This window comes from Pelobates fuscus, chromosome 5 (assembly GCF_036172605.1).
Source record: "Pelobates fuscus isolate aPelFus1 chromosome 5, aPelFus1.pri, whole genome shotgun sequence".
Taxonomy (NCBI): Eukaryota; Metazoa; Chordata; class Amphibia; order Anura; family Pelobatidae; genus Pelobates; species Pelobates fuscus.
The window spans coordinates 126,394,539-126,415,369 of NC_086321.1; the positions used below are offsets into that span (position 1 = coordinate 126,394,539).

The following is a 20,831-nucleotide window of genomic DNA, read 5'->3' on the forward strand; positions in this document are numbered from 1 at the left end:
CCACAGCACACTATCCGGGTAAATCACCGCTAGACCGCCCGTGTCCCATACATTGCCATTGTAGTATGAGTGTAGCCACCGGCTCAGAGTTCTTGGCAGTCAGCGGGGGGGGGGGGGGAGAGGGAGGTTGTCAGAGCAGTACACCACGTGGGTTTTCAGTGCAGACAGGGAATCCTTGCTGCGTGGTGATGACGTCAGCCGCGTCACGTGCCCCGCCGCAGTCCCCGCCCTCCGCCCGGCCTCACTGACAGTATGTGTCTGAGGTGACAAAGATGGCGGCTGCACAGGGTCGGCGGAGCGGGCAGAGTCGGCGGCTCTGAGTGACACGGAAGCCAGGCGATCGTTACACAGGTACCGAGAGAGCCCGATAGCGGAGTGTGTGAGGAGCTCGGTGTCGGCCGGAGAGGGGCGAGGCGGCACCCGGGGCGGAGGGCACGGTGAGAGCCCGCAGTGTGTCCTTGAAGAAGGCGGCGAGAGGAGGAAGCGGAGACACGGAGGACGAGCCGGAGGGGAAGCGGCGGCCTCGCGGCGGACGGTCCGGGGCCATGTTCTCGGTGCTGTCCTACGGCAGGATAGTGGCCCGCGCGGTGCTGGGGGGGCTCTCACAGACCGACTCCCGGGACTACAGCCTGGTCACCGCCAGCTGCGGCTTCGGCAAGGATGCGAGGAAGGGCATCCTCAAGAAAGGCATGTGCTACGGGGACGACGCCTGCTTCATCGCCCGGCACCGCACGGCGGACGTACTCGGTGAGTGACCGCAACGACTCCCATCATAGCCAGCCTGCTAGACCGGCCAGCATCCCCAGCCAAACCTACTCCCATCATCCCCAGCCAGCCTGCTAGACCGGCTATCATCCCCAGCCAAACCTACTCCCATCATCCCCAGCCAGCCTGCTAGACCGGCTATCATTCCCAGCCAAACCTACTCCCACCATCCCCTGCTAGACTGGCTATCATCCCCAGCCAAACCTACTCCCATCATCCCCAGCCAGCCTGCTAGACTGGCTATCATCTCCAGCCAAACATACTCCCATCATCCCCAGCCAGCCTGCTAGACCGGCTATCATCCCCAGCCAAACCTACTCCCATCATCCCCAGCCAAACCTACTCCCATCATCCCCAGCCAAACCTGGCACCACCAGGGAGAGAGAGAGATGGTACCGGGCTCCGCATGTAGAGGGCAAGGAGACACTCACTCTGGGGGTTATTCACTAAACTGCGAATTAGGAGACAAGGAAAGTGCACACTTTATCCCCAAGATGGAGATTTAGGAAAACTTTACTAATGGTGTTTTTTTTCATTTGCAAGCTGCTATGGGTTAAATTGTGCATTTTCTTCCTCTTAATCGTAGGCAACAATAGGTGACTTGGAAACCCCTTCTACTGTGGTGCAAACTGGCTATTTTGGCAATAATTTTACAATTCAGTGTTTAGTGAATAAATCGAGCCTTTGGCAGTTTGTGTCGCTGGTGCAGACCCCCTGGGTGTAGTGCAGGCAGAATAATATTTTGGTACTCGACCTGGTTGTGCCTCTGCTGGCTGACCAGCCTGTAAAACACAATCCCCATCAGCTGCCATGCAAAAGGCTATCCATCAGTTGTTTAGGGACTTACAACCTGTAGAGAAGCCATTTTTGCGCTTTAGCCAAATGGTCCTGCAGATATAAGCTGAACCCTGTAGGTATCTAGGCAGCATTACATTGCCTTTTGTGATCACTAAATTATTAAAGGCTGTGATATACAGTGTTCCTAGATGCCATTGGGTCATCTGCCCATTCCCAGGTCTTAAAAGGACAAACCCATTTTTTTTTTTCAAATTTACATTCTATTTTAAGCTATGCAAACTATAAAAAATACATTGGTCTATAGATTACTAAAAGTACCTAGAGAAACATTTTAACTTTTTTTTTATTATTATTATTCAGTAATCTGTTATTGCATAATTAACAGAAAGTGTGGCTTAAAAATTACCATTTTTTTTCTGATGCATTAAAAATTGGAACAAAATCTTAACTTTATGGAGTTCCCTTATTAAGCACTTTTTAGTCAACCTGCATGCAGCTACAGGAAGACTGCATTTGGAGAGCCTCTTACCCAGTTCATTTCTGCTGGCGTTGATCTGTTTGATATTGTATCCTTAACTAGAATGAGTGGAACAGCTCTGTAAACTGATGGCAGTCATGGTATGGCTGTTGTCTGTTTACACATACCACACATAAGTGTTTAGTGAAATGGGCTATGTTCTGTTACCGAGAGCTCATACAAAATTGTGTGTGCACAGACCCACAAACAAAACTTGAACAAAATTGACAATGGGCAGACAGAACTGACAGTTATTCATTACATTCAGAATTCAAAGTGATTCTCTAACTTAAGGCCAAAGTAGCTGGACTAGAATCATAGATGTGGTATTTTTCCAGTCCAATTATTGTGACCTTAAAGGGACACTAGTGTCACCAAAACAATGTTAGCTTAATTAAGCCGTTTTGGTGTATAGATCATACACCTGCAGTCTCACTGCTAAATTATCTGCCATTTAGGAGTTAAACCATTTTTGTTTCTGTTTAAGCAGCCCTACTCACACCTACCCTGACTGTGACTGACACAGCCTGCATGAGAACAATATGGTTTCACTTTCAATCAGATGTAACTTACTTTAAAATAATGTATCTCCTGCTCTGTAAATTAAACTTTAATCATACACGGAAGGCTCCTGCTGGGTCTAGCAAGCCATTAAGAGAGCAGGAAATAAGAAATTCAAAATTAAATAGAATATTCAATCAAGGAAGTTTAAACATTAGATGACTCTTTACGGGAAGTGTTTATGTAGGCTGTGTAAGTCACATGCAGGGAGGTGTGACTAGGGCTGCTAAACATTGTGATTTAACTCCTTAATGGCAGAGAATTGAGCAGTGAGAGTGCAGGGGCATGATCTATACACCAAAGCTTCTTTATTAAGCTTAAGTTGTTCTGGTGACTATAGTGTCCCTTTAAATTCAATTTGACTTCTCACTTTAGTGAATAATTCTGTCTGCGTTCTGCATGCCAGATTGACTGCATCAATTCTGTTTACAACTGCAATTCTTTGACGTTATAACATTATCAGTGCAGAGAGTGGGCTCAGTGTACACCATGCACCATTACCTTTGCATTAATGCTAAGTAGTGATGAATTTCCTAGTTAAATATTGTCCTCATATTTTGGATAAGGCAGTATATAGATAGTGCACTAAGTATTGTAAAAAAAAAAAAGACTAAAAAAGTTACATACTTTGAAAGTGCCCCCCAGTGTACATCTTAGTGACCTTTCAGACCTTTCCCATTACTAGTATGAGACGTTCCAATTGGAATCATTATATTATGGTCTGTGTGGGGAATGACTTTTGTCCAGTCAGCCTGTATACAATTGGTAATTATGGGCTATTTATCCTATATCTACTAATCGCATAACATGATTGAAACTGCATAATAAATTGCAGACGTTTACGGTTTATGTGCAGCCTAGTTCATTGTTTAGTGAACTTAGCTGTGCTTTGTGTTCTTTAGAGCTATGCATGCGCAGTGCATTTTACAAAACTGTTTCAAGACCGCTTAGAACAAATTGTTATGGATGCTTGACTTCATTGGTGGGCTGTCTTTTAGATAAATAATATTTTTTTCTATATCGTTGCAGCTAAAAGCCACACTCTCAGAAATACAAATTGGCTCATGTGCCATGTACTTTACATGTAGTACTGCAAAGGGCACCTGATGCTTAGGCTGACCCTGTAATTCAAAATTGGCAACTTAAAGGGAGGGGCACCTATAACTAGATTTTCATTTAAGTGGTTTGTATCACTTGAATTGCCACCAGTGTGTTTTAACAGGTAGAAAACATTATTTTTATTCTTAAAGTGCTTCTGTCAACCCACCTCCAAAATTAGTATTTGTTAGAGATAGAATCTTTATGAAATACCCTCATTGACTGTGTTGGAATTCCACTGAAATTCCAACCCAGTCAAAAGATCTACTAAAACAAAGCAGGGACTACTTTGTCTCTATTTTTCGCACGCTTGACAAAAGGGGATACTTTTCGTTAAGCTTATTTAAAAAAAAAAAAAAAAAAAGTCTATTTCTATGGAAGATCCAGTGGTCTTGCAAGATCCTCCATAGACCCCAGTGCTATATTCGAACACATGCACGAAACTACAGCGCTGATGTTGCAGATGAGGCTCCACGAGCTGAAAAAGATGTGTCTGACCTCCCAGCCACCTGACACCCCGCGGTGATGTCACCGTTGAGTGCTCTTGGCAAATTATTCAAAGTACTCACACCACGATAGTCGTGTTAAGATTTTACTTGAACAGTAAAATAGTAGCTACACAAAACAGTGTTACTATAATTTCTGTTGCAGTTTGATGGCCGATACAGAGGCATTTAGTACTTAAAATGGGACACACTGTGTGTATATGACTATTACTTTTTGCTAACAGTTAAATTAAAGTAAAATGTAATCCAAAGTAGCAGAGTGGGGGGGAGGTGAGGTCAGCTGCTTTGCCCTTACATTTTACATTTACTTTTAAATCTTGGCAATTCTCACATTAGTGATTCTTTATTTTTAACACTGTACATAGCACAAAAAGGAGCACGCTCTAAACCATAAGTAATCTTTATTGAATTTGTACCATGACTTACAATATACACAGTCCAGAAATATATCCTATGTATCACAAAATGCAACTAACAAAAATGAAGAACAAAAAATAGAAACAAAATTAAAAACCAAGCCCCAGACACCAAATTACGAAACAAAATGATATAAACTAGATTACATACCAGAAAAAAAAGTCAAGGCAATGCAAGAGAGTGAGGATACCAAAATCATACCCCAATGTTTCAACTGGAAGCCTTTTTCAAGAGAGGATCCTCTAGTTCAGGGGTTCTCAACCTTGCCCTCAAGGACCCCCTACCAGTCCAGGGTTTAGGGATTACCTGGGTGTGTCTAAGGTGTTTTTTTCCCCCTTTTTCTAAACACCTTAGACACACCCAGGTAATCCCCAAATCCTGGACTGGTAGGGGGTCCTGAGGACTGGGTTGAGAATCCCTGCTCTAGTTCATTGCAGGGTAATTTTTTTGTATTTTTTTTTTTTAAACTTCAGGGTTAAATCCACCTCTAATGGCTGTAATCATTATAGCTACTAGAGGCGCTTCCACTAAACTGACAGTGTAAAAATTTGTCTGGTGACGTGGAAGTCCATAGGAAATCATTCCAATGAAAGCCTCGATGCGCACACAGTCCGTGCACATCAGTTTTGCCACTGTCTCGAGAGCCAGATGACATCATGGGAGGCAGAGTGGCTGGAAGCCTGAAGCAGTCTTGGCGCTGGAGTAAAGGTAAGTAAACTTTTTTTTGTTTATTGTTTAACTTGAAATGGTGGGGATAAAACAAACTTTCCAATAGGGCACTCTAGCATTAGTAATACAGGTGTGAATTCCTAGTGCTATAGTGTTTCTTTAATCACAAGTAATACAGTCACATTGGATTTCATTTAGTACACGTCTGGCACCTGTACTGTCCATGACCAATGCACAAATGTCTCAAATTTGGAACTATTGAGAATGAGCCTTAAAGGAACACTATGACGTTAGGAATACAAATCCTAACTTAATAGATTCCCCCCACCATCTGTGATTAAACTTGTGATTTAGGTCAGTGATGGTTTTTAAAGTACATAATAAGATACATTTTTTTTTTTTTTGGTCAAGTAAGTTAACTTTTATCATTTTGTTTTCAGTTCTTTATTAAAGTGATTCTCCAGTGCCAGGAAAACAAACCAATTTTCCTGGCACTAGAGAATCCTGGAGTGCCCCCTATCCCACGTCGCTGAAGGGGTTAAAACCCCTTCAGACACTTACCTGAATCCAGCGCAGATGTCCCTCTGCGCTGTCAGGCTCCACCCACGCTCCTCCCCCACCGATGTCCGCCGGCCGGGAAGACCTAGTGCGCATGCATGGCAATGGCCACGCGCACATTAGACCTCCTTATAGGAAAGCATTATTCAATACTTTCCTATGGGGATTCCGGTGACGCTGGAGGTCCTCATGCATAGCGCGAAGACGTCCAGTGGTGTTTAGACAACCAAAAGTAGTCTAAGAAGCTGGAAATCCTTCTAGTGACAGCAACTAGAGGAGGACTTAACCCCGCATGTTAATTATTGCAGTTTATAAAAACTGCAATTGTTACACTTGCAGGGTGATGGGAGTTGGCACCCAGACTACTTCAATGAGCTGAAGTGCTCTGGGTGCCTGCAGTGTCCCTTTAATTCTGGATGTAGTTTATATTTCAGGATAGAATTGTTGACCAGAATGCCATATTTGTTGTTGCATCTTTTGGTTGAACCAGAGGGGCTAACTGCCAGTTTTTGGGCTTGTGATTTTTGTTTGTATTTCGTGCACTGACCTGGTTTTGCAAATATTCTTAACTATAACCTAGCTTCACCTCTCTTGTCATCCAATCAGCCTTTCTATCTGTGTTTTTGTCTTATTTTTATTTTTTTGTGTGTTGCGTGCTCACACATGACATTACATTTGTTTTGCTATTATTTTTATTGGGCAAATGAAGGCTGCTTGTTTTACAAAGTATACAACTTTTTTTTTGCACTTTTTAAATGAAATCATACCGGAAGACTTAAGATAAAATTTGTAAATGTTATGTTTTTTTGTATCGGATGAGGGGAGGTGTTGGTACGTTGTTTTTTCTTTTATTAATGATTTTCACATTTTAAATGTCCTATTTTCTAAAGTTATTTGTTCACTCACTTATATTTTTAAGCTCAACAAAAACATTCTCAAAGTCATAATGCAGATATGCTGAAGTTAAGGCGAAAAAATCTGCCATGTAATCTAAAGTCTTTAATAGTTAAAAAAATAAAATAAAAAAGAATGTATAATATATATTCTCAATAATGTAAAATTCTACCTCAAAGGCACATTAACTAGCACTATAATAATAATGTGACTAATTTTATTTGCATGTAGAGCTGCAGACACATATTTTATTGCAACGTGCTCAAGGTCACAAACATTTTATGCTGGTTCTTGAAACTTGATGTAGCATTCAAAAGCTGCTGACAACAGGACTGGTTTCTTCCTTGATGTTGGAAGGGTCAACAGTTAGGTTTTAAATTGCTCAGCATTTAAAATGAAAATATGTCTGTGCTAGAAGTTTAGAACCTAATGAAAAAAACTTGTTCTTGTAAACCATGACAAAAAACATTCAACACAAGGGCTCAAAATGTAAATTCTTTCATTAGCCAGGCCTAACACTTATATATCCATCAAACGTGTACACCACATTATCTGTTTCCTATTTTGACCCTCAACTACACTAACTAGCTGCAATGATTATTTTTACACTGTCTGTAGAGATTATCCATTTGCCAGCAATCATTACACAAATTTGCCTACCCACCCCCTCAAAAAAGCAGCTATTTGTAACCTACTTTTGTGCGTTTGTGTATATATATATCATCCATTTATGTTGTGTATGTGTGTATATATGTGTGTGTATATACACACACACACACACACACACACACACACACACACACACACACACACACACACGTAATCCACTCCACCTTCCTTGATGTACTTGCCCGGTGATATCAGCAAACAGATATAGCCAAAAGTACAAGATAGCACTCCAGGGACTTCCAAGTCGAATGAATAAAACGTTTCAGTCGATTTTTATTTTGAGCTAATAAAAGCTAAGTTTTATTCATTCGACTTGGAAGTCCCTGGAGTGCTATCTTGTACTTTTGGATATATAAATATATTATATATATATTACAAAATTGCTTGCACTCCTGGAACAGGTAATGTGCCCGGTGCTGGTCAGGCAAAGAGCATAGAAAAATCAAATCAACGTTTCAGCCCCATATTTGGGCTTTTATCCTGATGAAAGCCCAAATATGGGGCTGAAACATTGATTTGATTTATTTTGAACATTAAAAGTTAAGTTGTGGTGATATCTACAAGTCCCTGAGTGTGGTCATTCTCTGTTTACCGTATATACTCGAGTATAAGCCGACCCGAATATAAGCCGAGGCCCCTAATTTTATCCCAAAAAACTGGGAAAACGTATTGACTCGAGTATAAGACTAGGGTGGGAAATGCAGCAGCTACTGGTAAATTTCTAAATAAAATTAGATCCTAAAAAAAATATATTAATTGAATATTTATTTACAGTGTGTGTATAATGAATGCAGTGTGTGCGTATGTGTGTGTGTATGAGTGCAGCGTGTGTGTATGAGTGCAGCGTGTGTGTATGAGTGCAGCGTGTGTGTATGAGTGCAGCGTGTGTGCATGAGTGCAGCGTGTGTGTGCATGAGTGCAGCGTGTGTGTGCATGAGTGCAGCGTGTGTGTGTGCATGAGTGCAGCGTGTGTGTGCATGAGTGCAGCGTGTGTGTGCATGAGTGCAGCGTGTGTGTGCATGAGTGCAGCGTGTGTGTGCATGAATGCAGTGTGTGAATGCAGTGTGTGCAGCGCCGGTGCAAGGATATTTGCCGCCGTAGGCAAAAAATTTTTTGCCGCCCCCTCCCCCCCCATATGTCCTGACTTCCCCTCCTCCTCCCTCAGTGGTCCTTACCTCCCCACCCCCGTGTTCCTTCACCCCCCCCCCCAGTGGTCCTGACTCACCCCTCCCCTAGTGGTCCTTACCCTCCCCTCCCCTAGTGGTCCTTACTTCCCCCTCCCCTCCCATAGTGGTCCTTATCCCACCCCCTCCCTCTCATAGTGGTCCTTATCCCCCTTCTCCCTCCCATAGTGTTCCTTATCCCCCCCATCCCTCCCATAGTGGTCCATATACCCCCCCCTCCCTCCCATAGTGGTCCTTATACCCTCCCTCCCATAGTGGTCCTTATCCCACCCCCTCCCTCCCATAGTGGTCCTTATACCCCCCCTCCCTCCCATAGTGGTCCTTATCCCACCCCCTCCCTACCACAGCGGTCTTTATACCCCCCTCCCTCCCATTATGGTCCTTATACCCCCCCCTCCCTCCCATAGTGGTCCTTATCCCACCCCCTCCCTCCCATAGTGGTCCTTATACCCCCCCTCCCTCCCATAGTGGTCCTTATCCCCCCCCTCCCTCCCATAGTGGTCCTTATCCCCCCCTCCCTCCCATAGTGGTCCTTATACCCCCCCTCCCTCCCTCCCATAGTGGTCCTTATACCCCCCTCCCTCCCATAGTGGTCCTTATCCCCCCCCTCCCTCCCATAGTGGTCCTTATCCCCCCCCCTCCCTCCCATAGTGGTCCTTATCCCCCCCCCTCCCTCCCATAGTGGTCCTTATCCCCCCCCCTCCCTCCCATAGTGGTCCTTATCCCCCCCCCTCCCTCCCATAGTGGTCCTTATACCCCTTTTTTTTATTATTAATTTTTTTTTTTATTCTTATTATTTTTTTATTTTATTCTTATTTCTTATTTTATTTATATTTTTTTTTTCGTCCCCCCTCCCTGCTTGATATATGGCAGGGAGGGGGGCTCTCCTTCCCTGGTGGTCCAGTGGCAGTTCAGTGGGGGAGAGGGGTGCTGGCAGAGCTGTAACTTACCTTTCCTGCAGCTCCTGTCAGCTCTCTCCTCCTCCGCGCGGTCTGTGCAGCTCCCTCTGTCAGCTCACAGTGTAAATCTCGCGAGAGCCGCGGCTCTCGCGAGATTTACACTGGGAGCTGACCGAGGTGCTGAACGGACGGCGCAGAGGAGGAGAGAGCTGACAGGAGCTGCAGGACAGGTAAGTTACAGCTCTGCCAGCACCCCTCTCCCCCCGGTCTGTATTATGGCAATGCAAATTGCCATAATACAGACCTTGACTCGAGTATAAGCCGAGTTGGGGTTTTTCAGCCCAAAAAATGGGCTGAAAAACTCTGCTTATACTCGAGTATATACGGTATATATTTTTTATATATTTCCAGGGTCTCTGACCATGACGAAGCCCCATGTAAGTGCCCTTGTAAGGTTGACAGTGCTTCTGCTGACAAAGACGAAGCCCCAGCAAAGACTGCTAAATTGTCTCATGCCAAACCCACTTTCAATAAAGAATTTGACCTGTTAAAGGGTTCAACCTCTTGCTATCACCTACAAGTGATGGACAAATACGGTGCGTATCCAGATGAGGATCTCCCAGGAGACCCTTCCTCTTCTGACTATGTTACGGAGACTTTCCTCCTACTCCAAAACACTGATCCCATGACCAATACGAAGGACGATATCCTACTGGATACCAATGGTTGACCCTCGCTGTATAAGACACCCTCGTTCAGCTGATTGGACACCCCCTGATCACCTTGCCAAATACTGCAGATTATGGCTTTGTTAGCCAATAGAAAAGGAGGATAGGGCCAAATTGAGGGCTGTCACCCCTGAACTTGACTCACTCCTGGTCACCTTTCTAACTAAATGGGTAAAGATCCCTGTAAAGGCATCGAAATAGGCTTAAAAGCCACACAAGAGAAGCTGATGGATATTGCGGGCCTGCTTATCCAGATTTTTATAATTGCTGACGCACAAAGAGTGTTATGCATGTTGGGCAACGCCAATGTAGCTATTTCAATTGAACAGCGTAAAGCAGTATTATATAAAATTGATGTCAAACTGGCAGAACTAGGCACCAAAGAACTATGTCCAGAGGCTTACAGACTGTTATTTGGGGACAAGTTCATACGTGACCTGAATAAACACTTATCCGTGTTTACCTCCCTCAATAAGGCACAATTGTCCTTTCTCAGGGTGTTTAGAAACCAGCGTTTTTCTGGGAGAGCTGGTCGCTATAGGGGCCGAACGACTGGCTACAGGCCTCAACCATCAGACGCATGGAATTCGGGCAATACCCGTTTCTACCACAAACAGTTTTTTCCCTCTAGAGGATCCATCAGAGGACGTGGCTCTGCTTCCCTCCGCCGCCGCACTGCTAACGGCAATAGACTTTCCTTATTCTCAAGTTCCTATTGCAGGCCGATTAACCCTTTTTTTCCCCCAACAGTGGCCTCTATTAACTCGAGATCCATGGATCCTTCAAACCGTATCCGGTTTCCATGTAGATTTTGGAAACGATCCTTCCCCCCCCCCCCCCCTCCTCTGCACATGTCTCAAGAGGACAATGCGACTATAGAGACCGCGCTAAACAACCTTGTCGCCAAGGGCGCTATAGAACGTTCTCTGTCCCCTCACAGATTCAGAAACAGTCGGGAGACTTTCAACCAGTTATCAATCTGAAAGACCTAAACAATTTTATCGCTTACCAGCATTTTAAAATGGAGGGTATCCTTCTCTTGCGAGACCTACTCTGTGAGGGAGACTGGTTCTCCCGTTTCGACTTGAAAGATGCATATCTCACAGTACCTATAGCACCGGCCCATTGCAGTTTCCTACCGTTCAGATGGCATCAAGATTTATGGCAGTTCACATGCCTCCCCTTCGGACTCTGTTCCGCACCTTGGTGTTTCATTAAGCTGATGAAACCGGTCATGGCTTTACTACGCTCACAGGAGATTCGCGCCATCATATATCTGGACGATATCCTCCTTATGGCTCAGGACCCAGACACTCTACGCCTTCATACAGCTGTGACCACGGCCCTATTACAGAACTTGGGGTTCTTGATAAATGTCCCCAAATCTGTCCTCACCCAGTCTCAGATGGATCAATTCCTCGGATTTCAAATAGATTCCGTTTTGGCGGTCCTACAACTCCGTTCGGTCAAGATCAAGAACATCAAAAAAGACATCAGGAAAATTCTAGCCTCATCAATTATACAGCTTCGTGACTTAGCTCGCATAATCGGACTGCTCTACACCTCTATACAGTTCCTCTACATTATCGAGCAATGCAACGTCTGAAGACTCAACAGATCTCACTGACGGACGAAGTCCAACTCAAACTGAACTGGTGGCTGCTCCATATGGATGCGTGGAACGGGAGAGCGATCTTTGGTTTGCAACCCGATTACATCCTAGACTCAGATGCCAGCCTTCTGGGCCGAGGTGCGTCATGTTCGGATCTCTTTAAAGGAAGTTGTTGGTCCCCATCTGAATGTGCACTGCACATCAATTGTCTTGAGTTGATTGCCGGTTTGTTTGCGATTTGCAGCTTTGCAAAGGACTCTTACAATTGTTCCCTAGTGCTGAGGATGGACAACATCTCAGCTGTTCAATACGTGAATCGCTTAGGTGGATCCCCTTCCAAAATGCTCTCAGACCTCACAAAATAATTATACCAATTTTGTCTGAAAAGGAACATCTCTTTGAGCAGAGTATCTGCCTGGTTCTGACAACATAGTCGCAGATTTGTTCTCTCGACACTGGAGAGACTCCAGCAACTGGACCCACACTTTTTTTTTTTTCCCCTCCATCTTCTTCGGAGTCCATTCGACCTCGACCTATTTGCATCTCGTGTGAATCGTCAGACAAACGCTTTTTTTCAGTTGATTGCCGGATCAGACCTCTCTAGCAGTCAACGCCTTCCTTCAATTTTGGCCAATGACTGGAGCTTATGCTTTCCCTCCGTTCTCCATGATCCCTTGCACTCTCATCTCAGGACTCTAGGGACCACAAAAACACTGCTGACTCCGTTGTGGCGAACCCAACCATGGTTTCCCAATCTCTTGGAAATGTCAGTGGATTACCCACTACTGCTACCTGCCACACACTATCTTCTCAAAGATCCTGCAGGCAACTTCCACCCTCTCGCGCTGCAGGGTCATCTCCAGCTAGTGGCCTGAACTGTTTCAGGGGATCCTGGAATGCCGCAGGACTTTCGGAGACTGCTAGAGAACTCTTATGGGACTCATGGGCCCCCGGGAGTATACGCTGTTACCTCTCAGCCTGGCGAGTTTGGCATCGCTGGTGCTTGAAAAAGGGGCATTGATCCAGTTTGATTAATGTTATGAACTTCCTGTTCTCTTTTCGACCAAAGTAAATCCTACAGATCTATTAATGTGTTTCGTTCAGCAATATCGGCGAGCTCATTGCCCTATTGACAATGCTGCAGTGGGTAAACATCCCTCTATCTGTCCCACGATTGCCTACTGGATTAAGTGGCTTCTCGCTTTAGCGGGCTTAGATTAATCTTTTGGAGCTCACTCAGTCAGAGGTGCTTCCGCCTTTATGGCTGGAGGATCCCTTGCAGACATCCCATCATCCGCTGGTTGCTCTCGAGAGTCTACCTTCCGTACCTTTTATTTTCGACAATAGTCCTATGCTTCTTTTTCCTTGGTTTCCATGCTTTTTTTTTTTTTTTTTTTTTTTTATTTATTTTTTTTTAAATTCATTATTTTTGTTGAGGCATGTGATTATAGGGGTACAGAAAAAAGAGAGGGAGACTTTCAAGAGTTGTACAGGGTAGGGTCGTCATAACATTGTCAAAGTCTCCTATGATTATCAACCTCATTTTATATATAGTAACATGCTATGGCTAAATACTGTTATCTCTCGCTTTAATACTGTAATCTCTCGCATTAATACTGTTATCTCTCGCTTTACAATGTACGCAATACAAGAGGTTTGCTTCATGGAGTATTAGGTTAGAATTGCTATGGAAGCATATCATAGGTTATACAAGATGGAATATTTTGACAGGCGTTTACACGAAGATACGATATGCATTTGTCGATTAATAAATCCAAGAAAAACAAAACCAAGAGCACCCTGTTACCCCCTTCTGAACCTAGTATGAAGCGCTTGGTTCGCATACTTCGCTAATCATAATGCTTGTTGGTAGGGCTTATAGCACTGCAGGCTAATACACAAAGCTAAACAATTGCTAGGCTAACATGAATAGTAAAAACAGTATGCTTTGGTGCGCGATTTTTCTGGGGCTGCAGCTGCATTCCAATAGATTTTTCCCTCTTGTTCCTCTGAGGGTCTGGGTCAGCCATCGTGGTGAGCTTGGTGTCACTAGCGTGTGTTCGTCGGTTCGTGGGTCAGTTTGTTGCAGGCTGGGTGGGAGGTAAGTAGGTGGTCTGTCTCCATTCCGTGGTAACCCCATTTGTCAGCATTCTGGCGGGAAAAGACGGTGTTTTGGTAGTGTGCGGCAGTGACTGCTGTGTCTCTGGTCCAGACTTTTGAGGAGGGCTATTTCTGGCTGTGTGCTGGGTGAGTGGTAAACTTGTTCGGCCCCCCAGGTCAGTGTTTGCGGGCCCAGCAGCGTCGGGGATTCGGTGGTCGTTGTGGCTTAGTGTTATAGGGGTTAGCCTGTAGAGTCTTGGGGCCGGCTGTGGTGTTGGAAGGCTTCTCCCTCGCTCTGTTTGCGGGTAGGTCGCGCACATGGCTGGCGTGCGGCGCCCATCTTAATGAGGAATGCCCTATGGTCTGCGGCAGGGTATTCATTTGCTTGCCCGCTTGCTGCACCTCTGGTTGCCCACGCAGACCGGGATAACCCCCCCGGTCCAGAGGGGGGGGGGGGCAGGCACCGGACGGAGACCCGGGAGAGCGGCCGTCTCGTCCCGGCTCAAGCTCCCATGTGCCCCAGGCCCTTGTCGGGTCGGTGCTGGTGGTCTTGGTGGGTGTCCCCGTGTACCTCTGCAGATGGGGGTCTGTTTGGTTGCCGTTTCGGTGTGCTGGGTGAGCTATTTCTAGCTGTTTTTCACCGTTTTTCCAGTCCCGGAGCAGGAGCTCAGACAGAACGCGTCTGATCCCGCCAGCGGCCAGGCCCCGCCCCCCTTAATTTATTTTTTTAATTCTTTATTTTTGTTGTGCATTGCAAGTTTTACAGATGTATCACTGCACATTTTGAAATTTAGTTAACAGGTTCAATCGGTATCTAAGTGGGGAGAGCTCGGAAGCGTTAGCACAGCAGGGTATACACACTGATCCATTAGAATAGATATTAGTATACTAAAGGTGTTATAGGCATGCGATTGGCAGGCTATGTATTAATACTTTAGAATATTAATCTGTTTTAAGCTGAGTGTCATGGTACCCTCCAGTACATACCCAAAATTATACAGTTAAACATTTGATTCATTTTACCAACATGAAGTACAATCATCGCTCATTTTAAAGCATACTAGGAGTCTGCTTGGGTCCATAGACTGAGTGTGTGATTATTTACGTATATAGAGTACTGATGTGTATGCGGATGCTTTTAGGAATCAATAGCTTCGCTAAGATAAACATTTAAATAATGTTATGTACCACCATTCAGGTTATGGCTTGCTGGGTTCTCGTCTACAATAATCAGGGTACTAAGACCGACATTTACTGTAACCTCGACTGTGATGTTGGCAGCAGGTATGTCCGTTTAGTGGTAACCAGAGCGTCTTCTGGTAAGGCTGTCGGTGATAAGTCCTGCAGTGTGCGCTTTAGATGCCTTTCGTCATGAAGAGCTGAGGTGGCTGTCGACTGTGGCTTCAGGGATGGTGTTAGTAGGCAACCTGTTCTCTGGCATAGGAAAAATCCTCACAGGGCACCCCAGAGTCCATTGAGTCCTGAGGACCCTCTGCAGGTCAAAGTGTTCGTTGGTCACCGTGATCTAATTACCCGGTCGTTAGGTGAGTGCGGATGTGGCGCTTTACGGGCCTCAGTGTCCATTTGCTGGTAGTGGTGTGATGGTGTCGTTGTGTGTGTATGACCTTTCCAGATATTTCCTCAGTGTTAGTCTGCGGTCTGAATTATAGGGAGCTCCGGTGGGGTGTGCTCAGGTGGGGTAGGCACTGAGCCTGCTTTTCGGTATTGCTGTTACAATGTAAGTAATCTGTAGAGTTGCAGGCTGCCGTCTTCCCTTCTTGGCTATGTTTGTATTCCAGGAGTGGTCATGGCTCTGGCTGTGTGTTGTGTATGTTATGTTTCAGCGCGCCATGCAGGGTTCTTCTCTAGCGGCCTGTTGGGTGCATCGCTGTCGGCCATTTTGTTGAGGCCGCGTGATAGCCGCTAGCTGTCGGCGTTGTCGCCCAGCAGCACTGCAAGGATGTTTATTTGCCTGGTGGGGACCGGGATAACCCCCGCTGGCCCAGAGGAGGGGGGGGGGGGGTGAACGGGGCCAGGAGGGCTCCAGCTGCGTTACTCAGTAGCCGGGGTGGAAAGCGAGGCAGCGGCCGTCCGCCCCACTCCCCTCCCGGGTAGGCCTCAGTCTCTAGGCCCTGGAGCATCTCACCAGGACCCAGTTTCACCCGATTTTGGGTGCTCCAGCTGCAACGGGACACTCCAGGACCATGTACCACGAACCTCCAGGGTGTATCAAGCTGAGAGACGTGGGTATTTTCCCATTTTTAGCTGAATTCCTCAGGAGCCATAGTGAATTGCAGCCTGCTAGCATGGCCGCCCGGCCCCGCCCCCCGGTCTCCATGCTTTAAAACTGCAAATATGAAGCCTCCTGTCTTGCCATAAAATTCAGGTCAGGTATATTTTTATTTCTATGGTTCTCGTAAGACTTTATATTAAACTTCCTGTTTTCTGTTTGCTCTGGTTAGGTGATTCTTAATTTACCTATTTATGGCTATTTTAGTTTTTGCAATGGTTTTTATACGCGTGATATCCATGGGGGTATATCTGTGTATGTATATATCTTGCAGACACCCAGTCAAAGTGACTATAGTTTCGCGATATTTTTCTGTCCTTTTTAGTGTGAAGTTTGTCTGCATGAGCCGCAAGGATTACCCTACAGACTACTATCCATTGATTTCCAGTGTCGATTCCGTTCTGGTTTACACGCTTGATTATCGCTCAAGTTTACATGGTTGACTACACTTTTGATCGGCTGCATCAAGAAAGAGGAGTTGGGAGGAGTCTCACAGACTAATATGTTCTAAGATGTGTTCAGATTGGTTGCTTTTTTTCTCTCTACATGTTTAACTATTTATTTGCTGCTGGGAGGTTCAGTAAAGAAGGTTTAAGCAAATATTCACCTCCTGTCTTTAATAAAATTTAGATTATTCAGTCACTGAAGCTAGAATAATCCCAAATTCTTACTAGTTGTCATTTTGGTTCTTCCAGGATTATTACAGTTATCATGAAGACTTAATCTTCTTAGAAGGTTCTCTACTTCCATAAAGATGTCTAGTATGTGAATGTGACAACACAGTGTGTGCATAAAGTGATATCAGAATTGTCTAACATCAAGCCAGCCAGGAGCATACTCACAGCCTATATCTGATGGAGCATGTTAGAATCACACCCTTTCCTAATGAGTCAGAATACGCATTTAAATATATTTAGTTATAGAACGTCTTTGTTCTGACTGCATTCAAACAATAGAATGGCAAACATAGATGACTCAGTACTTTGTGAATGTATTTTGTTCCCTGGAATCAGAACTTTCCACAATTAAGTGCAAAAATGTTGAATGACTCATAGATTCTTTGACTCATATGGTAAAGAGGGATACGTTTTTATATTTACATGCCAAAATTGTTATAAACTCAGAATTTCATATTGGCCCTGCTTAAGCCCCTGACCCAGTTTCATTGGCGAGTCCAGGGTTTAGAAACAACCCAGTTGTGTCTAAGGTGTTTTTTTTGTTTTTTAAAGAAAAAATAAAAAAAAAAACTTGAGAAAAACAGTAATCCCTAAATCCTGGACTGGTAGGGGGTACTTGAGGACTGGGTTGGGAACTCCCTGACATAGTGATAAGAGAATGTCTAGGACAGACAGATGTTGGAGCACATATGTCTTGTGGCATAAGGTAAAGCTTGGGATACATCAAATGTGCATGTATGGAGGCTTCATTTTGGTCTTACAATTATATATATATATATATATATATATATATATATATATATATATATATATATATATTATATATTTTTTTTATAAATACCACCATATTTGCTACTTATGTACCGTGGGTAGCAAATTATATATACAGTAATTTGACAAACAAATCTTCACATGTGACCTAGGTCTGCCGAAGGCCCTATACACAAACTTACTAGAGCTGTTCCCCTCTCCAATTTCTATTGGGGCTTAAGTTGGATAGATTCAAGTATATTTGGCACTTTATTTAAAAAAAAAAAAAAAAGCGTTATAAGTAGGCTGGGGAAGATACAACAACAACAACAACAACAAGTATATAGAGAAGAAGATTATATATGTTTTCAGCATAGAGTTGAGTCTCTCATCGGGTATGTCCAGTTACTTGGCTTCCCCTTTAAGTGACTAGGCGTCACGGTTGCGGGTTGGAATACCCGATCAGCCTATTCCCTCCAGCGGCAAAGGTAGTGCAGGCATGGGGACGTCCCAGTGAGCATCCACCGAGGTGTAGCGGTGTTGGTCTCTCCTCCAACCCCTGGCTTGTGTAAGGATAAGTGTTGCTAGTCTGCGGGCTAGGGTGCCCTTTAGTGACCGGCCTTTCCCCTGACTGGGGTTTGCATGTGATTGCGGTGGCTCGCTTCGTCCATGGCAGGTGTTGCTCCGTTTGTGCAGCAGGTGTAAGGAGGCATTACCTCTAGGGACCTTCAACCCGGGTGGGCGAACAGTGTGGTGAGTGAGCTGTTGTGCGGGTTGATTGCCGAGGTCAGTCGGGGGGCGACAGGGTTGGGACAGTTGCCCCAGGCCCCAGGCCTTGGAGAGCCCGACATCCTCTGTCCAGGAAGCTAGTAGTGTCGTTTGGTGAGTCCGGTGTCAGGGAGAGCGGCCGCCGCTCCCCGGTTCAATGGGCTCCAGCGAGGTGTCTCTCGCTTCGGTAGTGCACTTTGGTCGTTTTTGGGCTGGGTGGCCCTAGATTGTACCCCACATTCCGTCCGCCAGACAGGAGCTCGTCTTCACAGCTCGGCGGTCAAGCTCCGCCCCCCCGCAGCCAGCCATTTTGAGCTTTTGCAATATTATACTATTCTTCAGACTTTTCAATATTACATCACAACATTGTGAACTTAAAAAAGAAAAACATTACAATACCAGTCAAGAGATCCAGAGCACAATGTGACTGCCCACAGCCGTTAGGAAGCACCTGGAATAAGGGGAAAAGTAAAAAGGGTAAATTCTACCCTTTGCATATGTGACAGTGAGGAAATACATGTATCTAGGCAGATTATGCAAGTGCAGGAAAAGAGGAGTGGGAACATTACAGAGGAAGGTAGGGGATGAAAGGCACAGAGGGAGAAAATGAAGGTGAATGCCTTAAGGATCATAAAGGAAAAAGCGTTTGAAGTGGGGATCGACCGATATTTATTTTTTTAGAGCCGATACCGATAATCTGAACTTTCAGGCCAATAGCCAATAACTTACTGATATTCTGTACATTTACCATTTTGAAAAAATAAACTATTTCTACACAAATCTACTGTTAACTGAACATGTTTATTATTTATTTCTTTGCAAATATTTTTTTTTTTTATTAAGGTAAATACACAAAATATACATGCCAGTCAGAATTTTTTGTTTTCAATAATATGTGTGTGTGTAGTGGACGCAGTGAGTATTTGCTTAGTGAATTCAGTGTATGTTTGTGTAGTGGATGCAATGTGTGTGTGTTTCTGTAGTGTGTGTGTGTGTATAAAAGGAATGTAGTGTGTGTACACACAACACACACACACACTAAATTCACTTTACACACTATACCAGTGGTAGTCAACCTTTTTCTTCCTACTGACCACTAATGCATCTTTCTTGATGGAAACATTTCCTTACCACCCACCAGTTTTCACGCAAGTGCAGAATATTTTTTAGAAAGGAGGGCGTGAGATATATATATATATATATATATATATATATATATATATATATATATATATATATATATTGTACGTACAATTATCTTTTTATTTCTACTTAATGCATGTTTCTAATGTTTTTAACTTTATAAAGTTTAATGAGAAAACAATAAAGTAAATTGAAATTACCTTTACTAAAGATTAATGAGATGCTTGAGGTTGATGCTGCGAGACTAAATATTTGATATCTAGTTCGATTTTCGTTAGGAACAAACGAAGGTCTCCTCTTTCGGTGATATTCAGACGATTTCTCTGTTTGCTCATAATATGATTTCTCATCTGTGCGTCAGCTCCCCTCCTCTTCCTCCTCAATTCCCCTCCCCCCCCCCACCCCCCCTTTTTTCTATTTTGTAACCTTATTTATAGCAATGCCCAGTAGGAAGGCTTAGCTAGGTAGCCCACTTACTATAGCCCACTATAACAGACAGGCACACATACAAGACACACACACAGACAGACAGACAGAGACACACACACACACACACACATACATACAAACATACAAACATACACAGTCACACACATAAGACATACATACAAAGACACAGGACACACCCTCCTGTTTCCTACCTTTAAGGTGCAGGAGGGTGACATTCCCTGGGGTCCCACTCTGACTCCCTCTGCTGCCTCCCGCGCGGTCTGTGTGTTAGCTGGGAGGAGTGACGTGCAGTCACTTCCTCCCAGCTCTGTGATTCACAGGGGCTCAGTTGCGCTGTTAAAGCGCCCAGCGCTGACCGGCCCCCCTTACAATCCACATCCATCGGGTGGCGCTGACAGCATGGACCACCTGATGGACCCCTTGGACGGCGTCCCCGGCGGTTTGCCGCCTGGCCCGCAAATGGTGATGGCGGTACCCGGTTGTAGGGGTACCGCCGGCTCACACCCGCCAGCCCTCCCATCCAATCTCTCCAAATGAGGAAATCCCTACCGCCCACCTGGAATCCTGAAACCTAGTGTGTGTGTGTATGTATGTATGTATGTATATAATGTGTGTAAAATGGGGGGGGCATTTTTATTTTACTTTTTTTTTTTTTTTTTTTTTTTTAAGTCTCCCTTCTTCTTACTTGGCCAGGGAGGGGGGATATGACATTCCCTGGTGATCCTGTGGCATGAACTGTGCAGTGGGAGCCCGCAGCAAGATCTTACTTGCCTTCCCA

The 20,831-nt window shown here is 44.7% G+C and overlaps 1 protein-coding gene across 1 annotated transcript in view; it reads left to right on the plus strand.

Annotated features, from left to right (window-relative positions):
* The first annotated feature begins 255 nt into the window (after nt 1-255).
* The window catches only part of PPTC7 (protein phosphatase targeting COQ7), a 56,107-nt gene continuing 35,531 nt past the window's right edge, over nt 256-20,831 (plus strand). Inside the window, exon 1 of the mRNA XM_063454257.1 lies at nt 256-747. Within this exon, the coding sequence (XP_063310327.1) occupies nt 546-747 (202 nt within the window). The 5' untranslated portion in view covers nt 256-545. The remainder of the gene's footprint in view (nt 748-20,831) is intronic.